General features: G+C 37.1%; 1 protein-coding gene across 2 annotated transcripts in view; it reads right to left on the bottom strand.

The window, feature by feature from the left end:
- gabbr1b (gamma-aminobutyric acid (GABA) B receptor, 1b) overlaps window positions 1–21,805 on the bottom strand; it is a 130,032-nt gene that overhangs the window by 91,450 nt on the left and 16,777 nt on the right. For both annotated transcript variants that reach the window (XM_079878040.1, XM_079878041.1), the window contains exons 2-4: window positions 8,740–8,823; window positions 5,550–5,614; window positions 1,895–2,033 (exon numbers count right to left, since the gene is read on the bottom strand). In XM_079878040.1, the coding sequence (XP_079734166.1) occupies window positions 1,895–2,033; window positions 5,550–5,614; window positions 8,740–8,815 (280 nt within the window). In that variant the 5' untranslated portion in view covers window positions 8,816–8,823. The remainder of the gene's footprint in view (window positions 1–1,894; window positions 2,034–5,549; window positions 5,615–8,739; window positions 8,824–21,805) is intronic.

Below are 21,805 nucleotides of genomic sequence, written 5' to 3'. Positions count from 1 at the left end.
GGTTGAGAGTCCACTCCACTAGGAGTGTCGCTTCTTCTTGGGCGCTGGCACATGGCGCCTCACTGAAAGACATCTGTAGAGCTGCGGGCTGGTACATTACATGTTTTCCAAACAAAACCTCAGAATCAGCGCACACACAATGCATCAGAACATCAGTGTTCAGAACTGGAGAAAGTCACTAGAGCCACCGAAAGTATACAGTAATTGTCATTTTTGTATTGATGACATTTCTAAAAAGCATACATATGTCTGAAAAGCTTTTTTAGCAAATACTTGGTACATTTTCAATCTCCTCCACTGACCAGTTTGTATAAATATATTAAGAAGAAATGTTTCCTGATCATGTGACACTGAAGACTGGAGAAAATTCAGCTTTGCCATCACAGTTATAAATTAGCCTACCTTTAAAACATATTCAGTTGCAATTTTAAATTCTAATAATATTTCACAATATTACTGTTTCTGTATTTTCGATCAAATAAATGCAGCTTTGGTGAGTATATTACTTTATAAAAACTTTTTAAAAATGTTACTGACGCTACTGTATCATGTAAATAGTGTACAGAAGAAATACCTGGATGATTTACAGTACTCCATTTGCCAATATGTGCAATACACAACAGATAACACTTCATGGAATACTAGAATGCGATGCTGCTTGACTTAATCATTTATTTCAAGTGTGATTAATCCAATTTAAAAAAGTCAAGAAGGAGGTGTGCAAAATTGCAGCTGATTTGATAAGGTTTTTTAATAACTGAAATAGACACTGAATTGATGAGGTCATGTGACAGCAATGTAGCATACTCATGACTGAAATGCTTATCATTGTGGACTGTGTACCGTTTCAATGAATTCCTCACAATAGCAGCCACTGTACAGTGTACACTGTGCAGTGTGAACTATGCACTAATGATCATCCTTGCGCAAGGGAACCCCATCCTATTTTTTTTTTTTTTTTTTAAATAGGCATTTATTAAATTTGTATGTATAAAGACCCAATTAATACAGTAAAAATGTATATAATAAATTAGTGTAAATATTATTTGGAAAATACTGTATTTAGTTTTTATTACATTACCTTATTACGTTTTATTTCCCTATACACTATAGTACTTTACTGTTAGATGTATTTATTTATTTAATTAAAAAATTAATTGATCTAGTTTAAGCTAGTTGAAGCTTATTTTTTTATTATTTACTTATTCACTGCTTTTCACTGAACTTTTCCACAGACCCAAAGTCGTCTTTAGTTAATTAATTTTGGGACACAGTTAGTCTGTGGTAATTACAATTAATTTAATTTAAGAATAATAGATGTCAAAGAGAAGTTAGCTATCATTTAGATACAGTAGATAAAAATACACATTTGACTTACTTTGGGGAAAAAAAGTGAAAGAGAGATGGAAACAAGAGAAAGTTTTCAGACTGAATCATCTGCGCTGTTGACATTTTCACATTAAGTCCTGATCTAAACCAGATCTATGCGTTCAGGTTCACTAGCGAACTGTAAAGAACCTAACACTTGTTTTAATCTATCATATTTCCTAGATTTTATACTCCTTAAAAATTAATTTAGAGCTCATTTAGTACATTTGCAGGTCATCATGATGTACATCTTTCCTCTTTTTTACTGAGCTTGTAAGACCTTCCAGATTTACGTTTATAGCATTAAAACACAGTCACTAACCTTAAGCAATGTTTTAATAATTTTGTTTCTGAAGATGGATGAAATTGTCATTTAAAGTTACTGTAACAAAATATCTCAATCAAAAAGTTAGTCAAAAGCCAAAACATTATAAATGTGGAAACTATTCATGCTTCTACTTAAGATATGTTTTATCTAGAAACATTTTAGACATTTGCAGAAAACAAAAGAAGGAGTTGAACATACAGCATTTGCTGCGCTGGTTCAGGTCAGTCCAAGTGCCATCAGGGAGACACTTCCTAACCTTTGGTCCCACAATCACTCTGCTCCCTCTGCAGATGTACTCGATTTCATAATCCACCGGCAACACCTGAACACTACGAATCTGCATCCAGAAAGAGATAACTCTGTTACAATAAATCTAATCACATAATCACTGTTAAAAAGTGTAGGGTCAGTAACATGAATTGGGACTTTTATTAAATTTACCAAAAGTGACAGTAAAGACATTTATAATTTTCCAAAAGATTTGTATTTCAAATAAATGCTGTCCTTTTGAACTTTCTATTCATCAAATAATATATATATGTAAATATGCAGGGTGCGATTTGCCCCCCTCAAAGTGATCAGTGCTACTACACTAGTGGCGAGGCGGATTACAAAACTTATCACGGATCCGTGGTTTGTTTAAAGTCTATTTTATTTTAAAATGCGCTACTTTGACTGGCTCCGCAGCCTCTCTGTAATCACCCACTCTGCAGACTTGCTCAATGTCCCGCCCACGGCACTATATGATTGGTTACACCTCACGAGTAATAGCCTATCAACACTTGCGAGACGGTTGCAGGTCTTTTTTACGCCGCATATTCAGCACATTACTGAAGCGGGAATAAAAACATCACAATCTGATTATCTGTTCCTATGATGACAAGCAAGTGTCCCAGTCACACCACTGAGAATGGCCGAAGTTACAAATACGGTGTTTCACTCAATTGAGGCTAAAGCAAAGGTTTTTTGATTAGGCCTACTCACTCACTCTTGAGTGTCTGGCGCGAGTGATTTCAATGTTAAGTCAATGTAAAGACGCGTTTACGCGCGTCTAGAGGTCCTGCGGCGCGAAGGCGTTTCGCGCGGCTCGGTAGCACGAATGAGGCGAATTGACTAACACAGATAACGTTATTACTTTAACAGCAGCAGTAAAACTGTTTCTACTGTGATGGTTTAACTTTCTGTGGTTCAGCAGAAGCTGATATAGCCTATAGAAGTAGCCTAGCCTAAGTAAGCGCTGTAATGTGAACTGTCAGTGCGATAGAATGATAAAATCCGAAATGGACCACCCACTCTCAGCGCTAACCTTCTGAGACAATAGATGACATTGTGGCTAATTTATCTTCAAAATCAAGCCCGACCCTACCCGAGCCCGTGCACGTTGTGTCCGAGCCCGGCCCGACCATAGACTGTAAAGGGCCCGACACATTAACTGTAAATGCTGATTTATACTTCTGCGTCGGACCTACGCCGGAGAGAGCATGTGAAACCCGAGGGAGCGGTCCTAGCAGACCAATCACAGCGCTTGCGTCCGCGTAGAGTTGACGCGTTGTTACATTTTTGGAGATGTGCACGTCAGGGTACGCCGAAGGGTACGCGCGCTACACACAGCCTACGACGTAGCTACGGCGTAAAGCCTGTTTTATACTTCTGCGTCGAACTGCCGCCGTAGCTACGTCGTAGGCTGTGTGTAGCGCGCGTACCCTACGGCGTACCCTGACGTGCACCTCTCCAAAAATGTAACAACGTGTCAATTCTACGCGGACACAAGCGCGGTGATTGGTCTGCCAGAACCCCTCCCTCGGGGTTTCACACGCTCCCTAGGTGCGCGTCAACGCGGACAACGACACAGAAGTATAAATTAAAACCAACACGTTGCCTACGGCGTATAGGCTCCGGCGTAGGTCCGACGCAGAAGTATAATGAGGCCTTAAGTTCGACGCAGAAATATAAATTAGGCTTAATTATGAGCCCGAGCCCGATTTAAACCCGACTATTTTTTAATACGTGGGCCGTTAACCAGGGGTGGCGCCAGGGAAGGAGAGATGAAGCAAAGATGAAGTTGACGATCGCCATCTCCGTAGTGAACGCGCCTATATGGAGAAATGCATGGATTATATCAGAGAGTTGCCTATTTCTTTTCGTTTTGAATTGTTTCGTTTAAAGACATTTCAAGCTTTCTTTAGATATATTTCTTAATATTCTCTGTGAGGCATACACTTAGTTTCGGTTAATTTATGATGAGATGCGCTCCAGTTAACGTGCAGTGCAAGGCGCGCCGGTGCCTCCATGATTATAGCCTGCTATATCTTATTTATTAAATACATGCAATTCGTTGATGAAAAAAAATATTAAAATTAAGATACAATTTATACAAAACAAAATTCACTTTAAAGAAACGCTTTCTACAAAACAAAACTTAATGAAGTGGTCAAAATCATGTCTAACCAACTCAAGCCTCCCGATATACTGCACATCCTATCTTACTCGTGCAGAGTCGTGCTGTTCACTTTTCATAAATCAACATAGAAAAAAAAAACCATTATAATATTTTAACAAATATGAAAATAAATGAGCTTATTTAGGCTAATGGCTACAACACATAGGCTATAGTAAGCCTACAGAATCTCTGTACAAATTTCTGCACACATAGCCTAAGTTGAAAGACATTTGTTTGTGCATAGTAAAACATATCTGCAACATTTATCAAGTTCACGGATAATTGTGCGTGCATTTATTAATTATTATCTTAATGAATAATGCAACAAGGACAAATCATGTAAACTGACTTGTTTGTTTATTCAGAATGAAATGGATCGCAAATGGATCCTAATGAAGAAACGTAAAAAAAAAAAAAAACGTGAACAATGATGAACACAGAAAATGAACAATAATGAAATTTTGATGGTCTAGGACGAGTAGGCCTAGTAGGCTACAACTCTGATTTAATTCAACAAGGTTTTGGAATAATATAGAATTTTTATTAAACAAAATAAATATTTTTAAAGTTTATTATCCCGGGCCCGGTGTGATGCGTGCGAGTGGAGGAGACGCTGAGCATGACACGTGACGTGTTGCATTTTGTAACACAAGTGCTGGATCAAGGGCCCGGCCCGGGTCGGGTCAAGTTCGGGCTCGGGCAGAGAATCTAAGCTCTGATTTATCTGATCCTGTCCATTAGCTTTGATCCATGTACGGCTTTTCATAATGTCACCAAGTAGGCTACAAATATTTAATGTAGGCTACTTGTAGGCTAATATGTAATTTTTCAGCGCGAAAACTCTTGCTAGCTAGCTGGGAACAATGAAAAGGGTCCAGAGCAGCAAATGCAGTGAATGAAGTTCATGTTCTCATGATTTATTTTTATGAACAAAAATGTTTCAAAACATCCCCCCCCTCTGTTTTTTTCACAAATCGCACCCTGTATATATGGTTTCCACAAAAATATTAAGCAGCACAAATGTTTTCAACTTAAGAAATGTTTCTTGAGCAGCAAATCAGCATATTAGAATAATTTTTAAAGGATCATTTGAGTAATGATGCTGAAAATTCAGCTTTGCATCACAGGAAAAATTTGCATTTTAAAATTGATTAAAATAGAAAACACATTTTTTAAGTTATAAAAATATTTCACAATATTTCACTGTAATATTAATATAATATACTGTACTGTATTTTTTATCAAACAAATGCCCCATGGTCAGCATAAAATACTTCTTTTTTTAAATATGAAATTAATATTACCGACCCCAAAATTTTCAACAGTAGCATAAACTTGTCCATCTCTCCTCCAAACTCACACAGATGCACATATTTAATATAATAAATTAATAATAAATTAAATACTTCACACCTGTTCCTGGGTCAGGCCCCTGTATCTGATCCCTCCATCTCTTGGCGGGCGAATGATAGCACAACCTGATGGGAAAAATATGTAGATAATCAAAGATAATCATGTTTTCTGAAGGATGTCTGTGAAATCCTACTTATTACATTTACATTTATCACAATCTGCAATGCTCATTTTGTCCATAAGATGGCAGTGTCTCCTTTCTGAACATCTAAGGTAGCTTAGAGCTAGCAGAGGCAACGGCGACAGCCATGATGGAAGCTCCTGTGACGGCCTGAGTCGTTTGTTCGAATTTGCCATTCTTGCCACTATTATTAAATAGGATCCTATAGACCTATATATATATATATATATATATATATATATATATATATATATATATAATCTTCCACTTGACAAGAAACTCCCACAAAAATTTAAAACCAACTTTACAATGGTTTCACTAGCAGAGCCTATTGTAATTATTGACTACAAATATAGGCATATATAGTACTAGTACTCCTCAACACAAAATTTTCCATTATATTTGAGTCATTCATGTCTCTGCGTAAATGTCTGCGTGTCCCCTGGCCTCAAGGCTCTGCTGTCAGAATTAAAGAGCGCTGTAGCTGTAGCCTGTCATTACAGCCTGGTTCACCTATAGTGTCAGCAGCTAATTACAGTCATCACAAAACCCAGAGCCCAGGGGCAAGACAGACCAGCAATGACTGTGTGCACTAGTGTGTTCACACGTGCCTGTGTGTATTAGTCATTTTGTGTGTAAGGGTATTTTTAGGGACAAAAACATGAGCAGCATTATCAAAATCAAATGCTTCCCATTGGCTCGCTGTTTACAGCTTTGAATAGACTGTAGAGTTGTTTAAAATGCCAAGTCTACTCTGCACAACATGTATTCTGTATTGTGTGACTGCACACTGTATTCAAGAAGACCACGTACACACTGCAGATGAATACGGCGTTCACTGAATGCTTAATCTCATTCTGTATATGGAATGGGTCAGGATGGTCGACTAGTCATCAATAACGCCACTTTGTTAGCTTTCATTTTTTAGCAGTGTGGTTTAATCTCTTAACTGTCACTGTCCCACTAGAAGGAAGCTTGGCGCTCTATTTATTTATTGCCTTTTTTTCGTATAACATATTTTTAGTAATCATGATAAATTAGGTAGCTACCATTTGAAAGCTTACGAACTCAAAATTCATCCTGTGAAAACCATTTTGAAATTGGACATTGCGTTACCATGGAAACGGTACTGTAAATTCTTTTAGTAGGCTCCTCCCCTAGTGGGCGGTGTCAGGTTTCATATTACAAAATTTATAGTATATTACAATATAATATAAAATATAAAATGTATATATTTTTTTCCTACTATGAAAGTCAACTGTCGGGGTTCTTCAAAATATCTTCCTTTGTGTTCAGCAGAAGAAAAACTGAAACAACTTGAGGGTGAGTAAATGATGACAGAATTTTAATTTTTAATTGAATTATTCCTTTAAGGTACAAGGTAGGCTACATACAAAGTACGTCTGTAGACAGAGTGGTTTATTAAAATATTACTCAATGTTAACAAGTCTCCATCACTAATATTAATCTGGTCAAAAAATGGTTAACATCAAAAAAGGTTAAACTGTTGGCTTCCATGTTTTTATGTTTGCCAACATGTTTGTTTTTTTTACTTCCATGTTTCTTGTTTACTAGACACAAAACATTGGCAATGGCTTTTATTAAAGGCTATTATAAATGGCAGTCAACGCTCATCTGACAGGCAATACACTGTGACAAGAGATATTCCACAGGCTCTTGTTTCTGTTCAACAGGCCATAGAACAGGACAATTATGCATGGGGGGGATTATATACGTGAGGATTTATGTACTTATTATAGCTGTCAGACATCTAATAGTGTTGATATTGTGTTTCATTAGTCCTTCAGCTAGGACAAAGTAGACTAGCTAAGCTTGTAATATCTGAGATAGGAAGGAAGCAATTAGAGCTGGATGGAGAAGACGTGAGAAAAAATTCAATTCTAGATGCTGACTGATGTGACCAGTGAATAAGACCATTTTACATACCCGGAATATCAACTAGCCTACATAGCAAACAGAAACAATTAAACAAATAGATGCACACAAAAACTGACACACAAATCCCTTGAAATGCTCTCTCCCTCACACATTCACACATGTTGGGTTTTTGTGCTGTACAAACTTTACATTCTACCATAACCCTACACCTAAACTTTACAGAAGACGTTGTTTTTGCATAATAATAAATAAAAAAATATATATATAATTTATTATGATTTATAAGCTGTTTTTTTTCATGGGAACCAAAATTATGTCCCCACAACTTAAAAAATGTGTTCCTATCCTTGTCCCCTCAACAATACCTGGACCACACACACACACAATTAAAGTTGGGGGCCAAGACCTTTTTCTTATTCAAAAAAATAATTTCTTTGTAATTGAAATAAAGCTGACAAAATAAAAATGTAAATATTTGATTATTTAAATTAATATTTAAACAAATTATAAAAAATTACAATTAAAAAAATGTGTTGCCTTGGCAAGTAAATGAAATCAAATAAGTTGAAGTACTAAAATTAAAACTAAAAGTAACTGATGTAAAAAATAAAATAATAATAATTTGAAGCAAAAATAGAAAAAAAAAAAACTAATAAAAATGACAAAGCAAACAAAATGAGTAAAATCTAATTCCAATTTAAAATATAAATAAATACTAGTATATAAATAAAACTAAAATAACCGGTTTCATTCAATAAAAATACTGGAAACACTGCTCTGAAATTAGAAGTCATACTGAGTGCTGAATCTATTGTGAATCAATAGTGAAATTATGTTTTGGCTAAGTTCTGAACTTTGCAGTTTGTGAATGAAAGAAAAACTTTTATTTGATGTGATACATCCACGCCACTAGGTGTCAGTATAAGTCCAAGACAACCATATCGGCCAGTACAAAACAAACACCATATTACTGAGTGCACCTTTAAACACAAATAGTATTGTTTAGTTTTTTTCTTTAGTATATAATTTGTACTGAATTACAGTTCCCATCCTTATAAATAAAGTTTAAAAAACCCAAATTACAACTGAAAACAGGAAATACAGGAAATTGAAAAGTTACACAAATTCCTACGTAAGAAAAAAAAAAAAGAGCAAACACATCTCCATTACCTGTGGTCGTATTACGTGAGGCTATGGTGAGCGAGAAAGACCCGAGGAGAAACGAAAGAACAAACGCGAGGGCCATTCTTCCACCTGCAGAACAAGAGAAAGAGAGAGTCGATGCATTATCAGAAGAGGAACGGGTGAGTGTGAAAACCCTTAGAGAGTGATGGAGTGTGATTGTCTAAGGGTGTGAGATGAGTGTGAGAGAGGCCCCTAAAGGACGAGAGGAAAGGAGGAAGTACAGTAGAGCAGGGAAGAGACAGGAAAGTGGAGGAGGTTGAGAGGAGGAGGCATGGGGCGAGGAAAGAAGCAGAAGGGTAGCGAAGAAACGGCACTTGCGGACAGACGGATCTGAACAGCTGATCTCCTCTTCTAGATTCACAGTTAGTCTACCACGACCAACCAAATGAGTCACTCGCGGCAGGGTGCCTTCCCTTACTCAGCCTACAGATCTGCTTAATATCTGCATCAAGGTGCAATAACTGCCCAGCCATCCCCCATCAATATTCCCTTTCCGCCTAGCTGCTTTCTGACTCAGACGCGCCAACAAGCGCCACTGTTGGTGTACATGGGGGTGGACAAGATGAATGATAGCTGTTGTTTCAGTCAATGGCTATTGTGTATTTATTGGTGTTGTTTTTGACATCAAGGGTCCCATTTTGTTAGTAGCAGCATATGCATAGCAATTGAGATTCATATGCAGTAGACACTTAAGTCTTGAATTTGACTGGCTGAGCAGCATTCCTAAAATGATAACATAGTAACAATGATAACAGCGTATGAAAGCATAGATCACATGATAACAACACTGTACATTAGTGAAGGGGATTTTTCAGTGACTTTTTCTGCAGATTGATCTTATGGCAGGAGATGATGGCAAGTGACTGTTTTTATAAGTGAATCACTGATTTATTGCCTCAACCAATTAATTCAACAACACTAATTCATTGAGAATCAAACAAGTGACCGTCTTTATGCACAAGTTATTGAATGAATGACTCAACTGATTCCTTCCACAGCACTAATTCTTTCAGGAATGAAACAAGGTGCTGTTTTTAAGAATGAGACATTGAATCATTGACTCGGCCAATTCATTCAAGGTACGAAAGAAGTGACTGTCTTTATGAGTGAGTGATTAAATAATTGACTCAACCAATTCATTCAACAACACTGATGTAGGAACAAAACAAGTGACTGTCTTTATAAGATAATGACTGACTCAATTGACTTATTTAAGAACATTAACTCATTCAGGAATGAAAAGGTGACTGTATTTATGAGTGAGTCAATGAATCTTTAACTTAATCGATTAAAAACACTGATTCATTCAGGAACAAAACAATTGAGTGTCTCAATTTAAGAGTGTCTTTAAATCACTTCAATCGAGAAGCATCCAACTGTGCATTAATCTTACAACTTGACTTAAAGGGGCTATATGTAGAATTCAGAAACCATTGTTATTAGCGACACCAGTGGCCGTTGAGTGAACTGCAGCAAGCAACTTATTGCTTGTGCTCGCACTCATGCACACATTCCATAGTGAGGTGAGCGAGCCTGAGCCAAATCAGTGACGTAATGTACAATGGACTGAACGTCATTCAAGGCCATGAAATAATCACAACAAAGTTCCTTTTCGTTATTTGCTTAGAAGTAAAAAAAAGTTGGAAATATCTTTGCTGCAATATACTATTAACGAATATCGTGATGCCATCCATGCTGATGAGAGCGACTTTTAGATGAATAGGCTATGTAAATATGCACTCGCTTTCCTCTCAATAATAAAATAAATACACAGCAAAAATAACAGCAGTTATGAAAGCATCTGACCATAGCGATGTGTTTGCACCAGCTCTGCAATTAACTATCATCATGTCGAAAGATGAGGTAATTAAAATTACATTGTATGATTATAAAGTATATTTGAGACTAGACAATACAGTATAGATCTGGCTATGTGGGACTATAGTTTGAATTAATCCCTTTTCTTTGTATCACACATTGACATTACAGTACAGAATGGCTCTTTTGTTATCCTAAACATTGTATAAGCATTCATTAATGTGTCATTGGAGTCTGTGTTGTGCTGTGCATTTGTTGACATTAGTGGACTCCGTCTGGAATAGAATGGAAGGCTCTCGGGAGCACGGGTAAACATCACATTATTTAGATTTTCCCAGCAAAAACGTCCTTCACATTAAAATCACTGTACATGCTTTCATAGACCGCCTAGGAAGGTCTCGTTTTTTTAAAAGTTTCATCACAAGCTGTTTACACATTGGCAATAAAAATAAAAAAGATTAATAGATGAAATTTATTTCATGTAGCCCTTTTAAACCATGTATTATGTTGCAGCTCCTAACAACGTTACTGCCCAAATGGCGAGTAAAGCCAATCACTAAAGCCAATTTCTACTTGCATTTGGAGCTTGGCGAGTGCTTATTTTTGAACCTTGTTGACAACATCGAAGTAAATGGGAACATTGAAAGGAAGATGTATACTGTAATAGCAGGGCATGTTCATCAGTCCCTATAATGAGTGTGGAATTGCAGGGAAGCAAAAGAAAAATATGCTTCAAAGAGCTGAAAAACCACAGAGAGACAAATCTGGGACATAGAGCACGTAAACCACCAGCTTCGTACGTGGAACTGGGGCCAATGCACACACACGCTCACATTCACTAACACACAATCTGATTAGACAGCCAACAATCAACCAGGACTAATCTACATAAATTAATTTCACCCAAATGATATGCTAATTTAAAATACAGGTAGCAAAGCAGGAAGTCTCAACTCCACCAGAATGATTTACACTTCCTGCGCTGTAATCACAATGGAAGCAATTTCTAGAGATTATTCACGGCTTCTAACTGTTCTCAAAGGAGTATGAACGAGTATATGAGCCATAACACATTTCATCCCACACTATAAAAGCAGACAAGGTTTTCTGCCGTGGGAGAGCAGTGTGCTGTAAAGGCGGTCTTTGCATGAAAGGCAGGTTAGGATTAATTTTAGCTGAAGAAGAAAGATTTTCATGAATGCAATGAACATATGGAACTGCCGTACAGCCTTGACAGGAAAAAAGAGAACGAAAGGGAGAAACAGACAGAAGCTAGCATGCTGCCTTGCTGTCTACTGCCTACATTGGCAGCTGTCTTCTAAGGGGCTGTGCACACAGGACATGTTCTTGCGTTCTGTCTACGCTAATTGTTGGTCTATGGTAAATATGGACTAGACAAACATCTTTGTTCGTTACGGAACGTCTCACACCACAAGTGTGTTGTTCTTACGATTCTATGCCATGTTAAAAATAGTTTATGATATGCAGTGCAGTAAATCAATGTCAGTTTTAAAGTCCCCGTGAACCGGAAGTTGCAAATGACTTTTCTCCAGTGTTGTGACGTATTTACAAGTGAAACGGAATATTGAACAGAGGGCAGGGTTTTACTTTAGCGCTCCTCCTCTCCATCTCAGCTCATAGCAACTAACAGTTTGAGGGGAGTGGTTAAGCGTTTTCAACCCAAGCCGTCAAACTGACGTCATCAGAAAAGGAAAGCCATTCCAGACCGGAAGTAACTTTTCAGATTTTGATTAAAGATTACCACGGCAAACAATTTTTTTCTGTGTATTAACTTGCACGGATTAGACTAGTAATATGCGCTAACAAAGTAAATAGGGTCAATTTTGATTTCATGTCGACTTTAAAAGGGCTTCTCAGATGAACCTGAGAACTTATTTACATATGTGCAAGAATATTGAGTGTTAAAGGTAGTTGCATGCATGTCCATAAGCTTTTTGTAATTAACATCAATATTTTAGGTTACAATTTAAACAAATGTATATGGAAATTACTTCTGCACAACACTTCCCCCCCATAGTTTTATTTTATGGTCCTGAAGTCTTTCAAATTATATGAGCTCATTAAAGCAGCACATATAATAATTAGCAAAATGCCATGACAACAAATTTCCAAAAGTATTTAATGTCAAGCAGGCTACCCATTAGCAAAGGTGTAAAGGAGTTAATGCCGCTATAAATGTGCCTTCTGTTCAATTCTGTTACGGTCCATCAAGCTGTTTTTTATGCTAGGATGTGTCCTGTGTGAATGTGTCTGTGAAGGAATCATCATAATAGAAATGTAGCCACATAGGAGACTGATTTAGAATGCTAAATAAACACTGTGCAACACAAACACTACATAGTGCTCCTCACATGAAGCACACAATAGTTGTGTCCCAAATGACATACTATGCATATACACTTATACTATGCACTATACTCAACCATCAAGTGTATGAAGTTATAAAGATTATACTGTCATCTAGCAGTGGAGTCTGATAGCCCTTCTCTATTGTCTATGTAAGTAAAGCTACAACAGTAGAGTGTATGAGGTGCCCAACATTCCAGTTTTTTTTATTAATAAAGTGCATCATCCTGGTATTAAAAGCATAAGTACGCAAATTGGGCCGCACATAAGATATTTGACACGGCTGATTCCAAAAGATTTTGGTGTTACAGTAGCATGTTGCTAAGCTAACTAGGTGATACTGTAATAATCATAAAAAGCACATACATTTTATTTAACTGTTTTTTTAATCAAAATTTTGCCATTCTGAATTAAATAAGTATATTTCATACTTTTTACTCCACAGCATTTCATAAAACATCATTCCTAGTTATTTTGAACTGAAGAAATCATCACTCACTCCAAGACGAGATGGCGTTTAATTTGTGAACAAGCTGATTTTTTTCAATTAATCTGTTTAATCGGTTGGCAAATTGAACTGAACGATTAATTCGTGAATTGGACCGATCTGATTGGATCTGTTCTTGAGTCAGCAACTTACTGATTCAAATGATCCGGTCTCCACTTTTCCAACAATTCACAGAGTTCACAAGTAAAAAAAAAAAAAAGTAAGTTACTAATGCCGAATTTTAGGATTTATCATTTTTAAATGAAAATCAAATTTAGGTTGACTGTCAGTGACAGTGTGAACTAAATCTGCTGTAAAAGGGTGAGCTGTTTAAGCCCCATTGTATGAAATGGCAGAATGTGAACATGTCCACATTTGTGTATCACCACAGATCAATACAAGTGTCTGCCTTATCTTCTACTTGACAATTCATAATAATTAATAATTATGTCAGACTTAGGGGCTGTTTACACGACACCATTTCAACTATAAACGGAAGACTTTTTATGCGTTTTGGCCATTCATTTACACGACAAAGGTGTTTTGGTGGCTTGAAAAAGCAAACTTTTAAAAAAAGGGTTATCGTCTTTGTGTAAACTAGGCTTTTTAAAGCTGGGGGTGGGGGGTAAATACAGACATCACCACAAGTGGTTATAAGAATTACACAAATCAACAGAATATAACATTTTGCCATGATGAAAAATTAAAGGTTTCTTACAACAGACTCAAGGATGATACATGTTTTCGAAGCGTTTGTGTTCAAAGGTTTTGAAATTTTCTTAAAGGAAGTAAAACAGGAATTTATATCAGAGGAACATTTCAAAATTGGGATTACAGTGAATGTTTCTGGCTTTGTGAAGATGAAATTTACACAGAAGACTAAGTAATAATACAGTATTATCAAGATTAACATCCTTAGAGTGAAAGTCAGAAAAAAAAAATAGAAATTATGTCATTTGTGTCAATAGGCATGTGCGTTCTGCTCGAGTGCACTGTAGTAAAAGAATGCGTATGTAGTCTTTCTTTACAAAGTGACATCGTCAACTACTTGGCATGCATAATACAGCGTTATTAGTTGTTTTCGCGGATCCGTGTGAACGGGGATCGTTCAGCTAACGTTGTCATCTGTACAAAGAAAAAACTTTTACGTTTTTTAGCACATCGTTGTTGTGTAAACGTACCCTAAGCTGTAACCTATTTAAGCTCTATCTGTGTGTCTAGTACTGTATATTATAGCCCTCACTACCCCCACCCACCCACCCACTCACACACACACACACACACACACACACACACACACATATTTTGAGCACTAGGATGGAGTATATTGCTAAAAAAATAACCAATTAATCAGTCCTTTTTGCCTTTAGTACTGAGACCTTAAGTACATTGAGTAATCAAGTACTTTTTTATTTTTACTCAAGTAAAATGGAAAAGGAGTACTTAATACATAATACTTTTACTGGAGTATTATTTTATTAGGGTATCTGAACTTTTACTCAAGCACTTGATTTGTATACTTCATCCACCACTGCTTAAAATGTTGTCCAGATAGACAGCTTGCTAGGTTTTGGAACCGCTATTGTCAGAGTAAAGCTCTGATGCTAGGTATAGTAAAGAGGAGATTATGGCTGCTGCTTTGTTATGTGAAAATTAAGCTAATGAAATGCTCTTGCTGCAGTGCAGGGTGAATGCACACACACATACACACACAATCTGACAGTGGCATGAAGACAGGGCTCCACCTGAGGCGTAAAACTGACCTCTTGGTAGCAAGCTCTCTTGTCTTTCTCTCTCCTTCTCTCTCTAACATGTTCTCTCTCTCTGGCTTGCTTTTTTCCAGGCCACAATTGTTTTCTTTATTGTATCCTTCCAAAACCATTGCTGTCTTTCTCTTTCCTCCCTATTCAGTCTTCTTTTATCTCTCTACAAAGCAATTATGCTCAATCTTTCTCCGGTCCATCTTTCTAACTGGCTTGTCTCATGAAAACAACATTTCACTCAAACGGTTTCTCACACCATCTACTCATTATACGCAGTCTGATTGTAATACGCAGTGCTGAAATCGCCACCATAATCTCTGCATATTTTTGATTTACGCCACCCTCATTGAACACCTAAATATTCAAGATTGGGTTCATTCAAAATTACCATTTTAAGAATCGGTCAATGAAAAACATACCATCGCCCACTACTCCGAAAACTGAGGTGAAAACGTCCCCTGCAGTGTTTATGTTGGATACAGCCCTGGCACGCACACATTTATGCACATTCACTTGGTAAATGACAGGTGACAATCTCTGTATGGACGGTGAAAGCAAAGTACGTCTCTTTTTGACTGGAAACCAAAGCTGAAAACTGCCTAATTCTGTTGCCAGGCAACCATTCATATACCCTCCTTCCGTTTGCTCTTTGACTGCTGTCAGACTTTCTTGATGTTGTAACCCCCGGTGACACGCTGTCTTCACCAAGCCTCTGTAAACGAACCCTCTTACCCATCTGACTGCAGAGGTGATGAGTGAATTCGATGGTTTCACCGCAGTGTCTTATCAGCACCTAATCTAGCGTGAATGTGTGGATTAGCAGTTTGCACCAGGGCAGCTAATATTACCCAGCATAGAAATAGCATAAGCATGTAAATTAGCATGGAGCGAGGACCTAAAATGAGCAGGGTTTACAGTGTAATTTAACCTTTTGGGGGTACAATAGCTTGTCACTTGGGAAGTACCCATAAAAGAACAACTTTGTACCTTATATACTGCTAAAATGAGCATAGCAGTACCTAACAGTACTATGAACGTTTTTATAATGTGCAAAGATGTGCCTTTAATAGTACTGCCCCAGTACTGCACTCCTAAAGGTATTTTTTTGCATTCTGCAATGGACATTCTAATTGGTCAGTTATGATTGGATTTGAATTTTGAATTTGAATTTGAATTTATTTATTTTAAAACGGACAATGCACATTAATCAACATGAGCACTCAAGTCCATCATGTAAATTTGCGAGATTTAGCCATACAGGCTATTTTTCATCTGTAGTCCCTGGCAGGTTGATGGCAAAATCAAGTCCATAAAACATATAAAAACACATTCCAACAAGCATAGCCATAATCAAAGCATATTAATACAAACACAGAATGACTTTAGATATAAGGAGACAAACACAAGGCAAACACAGGCACAAGGCAATTTTTTTTGTGTTTTTAGCAAATTGCTATGTGGTTACTAAGGGGTTCTAGCTGGTTTCTTGAACATTTTGGGTGGTTGGTGGTTGCTTAGTGGTCCAAGTTAAAAGAGCCCACCTTAAACCTGGAGTATACTGTATTTCCTTTGTTCGTGTTCCACTTTGGCTAGCCGACAATCCACGTGACATAATTTTCATCATCAGCACAGTCTACTGATCTCCCTAAATGGAGAACAAAGGTGATTTTTACCAAGTACAACATGTCCCTATATATATATACTAGATCAACATCTTAGTTGATCCTGGAAAAACATTCCAATCAACCAATCTTTAAAGCAAGTTTAGGCTTACAACCAGGGTTAGGTGCTTCTACACCATTCTTATTCACCTATCATTTCCTCTTGATTTTGTGTTATGTTTAGGCATAAGGATAGGGTTAGGACTAAATTTTCGGACCGGAATGTTGTTCCAGGATCTTACTAGGCAAAATCACGGTGACCGTTCACAAACACAGTCTGCATACAGCGAGTGAATTCAGTGCTTGAAAACAAAGGTCTACTAGTGTAGAGTAGAGTATACTCTGAAAGGCTCATGTGCTCATCCATGAGAGAGTGCACCTGGTCCTTTAGGTCTCTATGATATTTTGATCATAACTTGCTGAAAAAGGCTGGTTTGTTGTTGTTTGCAGGTCCCGAAAAATAATAGCAGAAAATAGCTGAAAAGTGCCCATAACCCCTCGGAAATCAGCCAACAGACTAGCCTGACCGGGCTGGGAGACCAGCAAACCAGGTTTGGCTGATTTAAGATGTTTGTTTTTGTTTTTTGTTTTTTCCATAGGTTATGGTTTGGGTCTTTTCATCAATGTAAGTGTAACTGGTCCTACTCACACAGCTTTGAGTCGGATTCGAACCAGCATCAACTGACATGGAGGCGGGAGGCTAACAACTATGCTAAAGATTGGAGCCTCTAGCCTCATTTGCTTGAGGTCAGGGGAGAGAGATTTATGTGCACAGCTCTAACCAGCTGGCTTCTGTTACACTCACCCCCCCTAGACCTTACTCCCATCGGGGTCACAGGCACCAATGTAAATTATGAATTTCCCATAGCTAATAAAGGCCCACAGCTGATTTGATTGGTCAACTCAATCACACAGTCACCTTTCAAGAAAAGGTCAGACTTCATGGATTCAGTTCAGAAATATCATGGAGGCATCTGATCACGACAAACAATAATGCTATCTATCAGGATGTGCTACCCACACTACAACGACATTAAGGTTAGGGTAAGAGGTTAGTATTTGTTATAGCATTATAGGCAATCAGCACTGTGATTGGCATGACCAATGAAATCTTTAGAATCGGCTGTGGGCGAGGAGAACAAATTTTTTTTTTTCAATAGTAATTATGATTACTACCATAGAATGCACCAATTATACTTTCTAGAGTCCAAAGGTCTCCAATAAAACAAATAGGGGGCCATCAAGTGTCCCTCTTGGGGACGACCCCTTTGGAAAAGGATATTAGGATATTAGTTACTGTAGTTTGCGACAATAGGGTATATGTCGAACGCCGCATTACGAAACCGGAAAACAGAACGCATCGCTTCCAGTTCAGGTCTTTTGTATGTGCTTCATGCATTTTTTTACTGTTTTACTCAAGATAACTTAAAAGGAGCGAGCAAAGATGATCATAACCAATGTCCCTTGCATGTGAAGATCGATATTTAAAAGTAAAAAAAAAAAAAAAATCTTCACACTAACGTTTAGATATTTAAATAGAATAAAAAGCTAATAACAAAGTGAGATAGGTAGGTTAGCTGATTACCTTAAAATTCCATAGATATCGGCATCAGTTCATACGGCTGTTAACACTTTCTATGACAAGCGGATGCGATGAGACCAGGTTTCCGGTTTCGTCATGCGACGTTCGACATATACCCTATTGCTCCCCAGTGTTGCTACCGCACATTCTCTACTGTCACTTCCTGTGAAATGCACACTGAATGATGAAAAACCATCACTGACCTCCTCGACATCGACCTGTCTGCTAACTGATAAGGGCGATGAACGCCTGACAACCTGACTGATGTAAATCTGGGTGGGAGGATCACAGACTATTAGACAGTAAGTGTGTGCACATCTCTTAACAAAGGACACACATTCTCCAAGGGAATTCTGCTATGCATAGTCATTTTCATTTAGTAAAAATCAAATGGAAGGTGTCCGAAGTGAGGTAAACTCTTTATTCTACCATGACACATCACGGCGTAAGCCAACTTCCTCCTCTGTTAATACGCCTAAATCTGCAGGATTCAAAAGGAAGTTCAAAGATGTCAATTCTAATTCCTCCAAAATCACAGGAGATGTCTGAGTTTGGAAGCTCGGCTGGTGGAGTACGTGACCAGACGTTGAGGGATGTAATTCAAGCTGGCAGAACGTGAAGCCAATAATCCACAGCACATAACACAGTCAATAATTATGGGGTGAGAGAGAAGCTTTGCTGCTGTATCCATCCGCCCTGGACTCTCCATCTTGGACCTGGATCTATAGCACATGCGCAAATAGACTGTGATGACCTCACAACTTCACTATAATCACACAAAAACAATTGCAATGGTAAATGCTCATTAAAAATACTTAAATAAGATTTAACTAAACAGAGACATGCCATACTGAATGTGCCTGCTGAAAAGACCAGCATAACACAACACCAGTGAATGTTGGGTATCAGATGCTGGTCCCCAGCATGGGTTGCTAGTCTCATCAGGTTTCTTAAGGTATATTTCACCCTAAAATCTGTCATCATGTACTCACTCTCATGTCATAAAAAATACTTTATTTTCTTCCACGAAGCACAAAAGGAGATATTTTTCAGAGTGTTCACACTGATCTTTACATAGAATGAAAGAAAATAGTGACCAGAGCTGCCAAGCTCCATAAAATGTAAAAAAAATAAATAAAAAAGGATCATAAAGTCATAAAAAAGGCCATATTCAAATATATGGATGTGTTGTAATAGGTTTGACATCAATGATGCCAAAGGCCATTGGTTCCAGAGTTGTTATTGTTATGTTTGTTAATTGAAATAAAGCTAAAATAAAATATGTTTAAGTTAAAAGTACTAAAAAATATATTTTTAAAAAATTTAATTAAAATTAAATAAAATGTAATCAAGAAGACAATGCTAGTTGACTTTCACACAACAAAATTTAACAAGTTTGGTTATGCATGTCCACAGGATAGACAATCACCAAAACAAAAAAGGCCATCATAATACACCTTGAATCAGTACAAAGATTCTTGCTGATTATGCAGATTATGTTCCAAGCATCAAAACCTAAGAAATGTTTTATCATATTCAATACATCGCTCTAAATTAGGATGCTTAACCTTATGAACGTCTAACATTTGCTCAAAGCATCTGATCTTCATAAATTTCAGAACCACTGCTCATTTCTTTGAGCTCCCCTTGCCATTTGTTTTCTGTATAGAATATATGATGAAAGTATGTAATATAGCATATAGGCTTATTTTTACAAACCTCCTGACTGAGTCATCATACAATTGAAAGTATATACTGAAAGCAACTCACACAGTGCCAAAAAACAAAAAGGAAAAAACTTGATTGGAAAGCCATGAAGCACTAAGACACTCTAGGAAACAGCGAGACACAAACATACACTGACTCCCATTGAGTCGCACGAGTGAAACGCAACAGGACACATGCAAACCCATGCTGTGATACACGCCTACATGGATCAGAGACGCAGGCCACCGGCAGCAAAGAGAAAGAGAGAGAGAGAAGATGCAGAGCTGTAAATCCTCAATCAATGCCATAAGGCATGAGTGTGAGGTGTAACAGACAGCTTATTGACAGAGTATCTCATAAAAGACTAAAGCCTGAAGCTTCATGACACCACACACATATTAACACAGGGGCGTGACAGTTCCCTGCTTTCCTTCTGACATTTCTGGTAAGTCATTTATTCTACAACAACTGCACACAAGAGTTTCTTTATTGTGCTACCATGCATAGAAAACACAATCTAGAGTGCTGTCTGCTGCCTATTCTAACTGTCATTTACATTAGCTTTGTGACTGACTTGACTGAACGCTTAACATATGCAGTAACTCGACACGTGAAGTCACTAGGCCCTTTTTAGGATCATGACTGTAAGTCTACTTTGTAATAATGTCAAATAAAAATAAAAATTACTTTAATAACCATTTTAAACCATTACGTTTTAATAATATTTTGTCGCACTTTAAAGAATTACACTTATTCTGATGTGTTGACAAACATACTAAAACATGTAAAGTACTTGATTATACATTTTAAGTAACCTGTAATCTTCATTATTTTGAGTTTAATAAACTTGTTTCTTTTAGTTTTAGAGGAACTTAAATTTATTTTGCATTGCTATGGCACTCGAAAGGGAGAGTAAATGCTAAAATTAAGTGTTGCATAATGTTTTTTTTTGTGTGTGTGCAAGATTAATGTTAACTCTTTCTCCGCCAGCGTTTATGTTTTTTATTTTTATTTTTAAAAATGGCCCCCAGAATATTTTGTTGTCTAAATATCTGAAAATGCAATATATAAAAAGTCCGTCAATGGCGGTTAAAGAGTTAAGTGGGAGATTTAGTGTTTAATGTTTTGCAATGCTAATTTAGAAGAGTTTATTTTATGTTTTTTTTCCAGGGGGTTACCATCATGGTGACAAGTGGAGCATGAGGTTAGTTTGTGATTTGTGATTTGATAAGGAGACTCGGTACTATTTCATAAGATGCATAATATTGCCCCCTATGAAAACATGGATAGTCGGAAAATTCTGTCAGTGGTGGGGATTCGGGGAAAGTGTAAAGTAGATATGAAGTCAATTCCTATGTATACACTTGAGTGGACTAGCCTATACAACATTTCAGAAATGTATAATTAGGAACATCTGTTTTCTTTATAAATCAATATTTTCAAACAATGTAAATTTATATAACAGTTTGTGATGTAAGTTTATATGATAGTATGTAAAACTATGTGAAATAGGACTCAATCAAAAGAGTAAACACAACTACAAGCCAAAGTTACTTAGAATACTTAATTATACTTATATCTTAATCAAAAGATTTAATACACGTATAGGCCTAATACTTAGACTTTTGTCAGTATAAGTCAAGTATACTTAAAGTGCAATACATAA

This window comes from Squalius cephalus (genome assembly GCF_949319135.1).
Source record: "Squalius cephalus genome assembly, chromosome: 8".
Lineage (NCBI taxonomy): Eukaryota > Metazoa > Chordata > Actinopteri > Cypriniformes > Leuciscidae > Squalius > Squalius cephalus.
The sequence above is the reverse complement of the archived record's forward strand: the minus strand, read 5'-3'. Positions and strand labels throughout refer to the sequence as shown.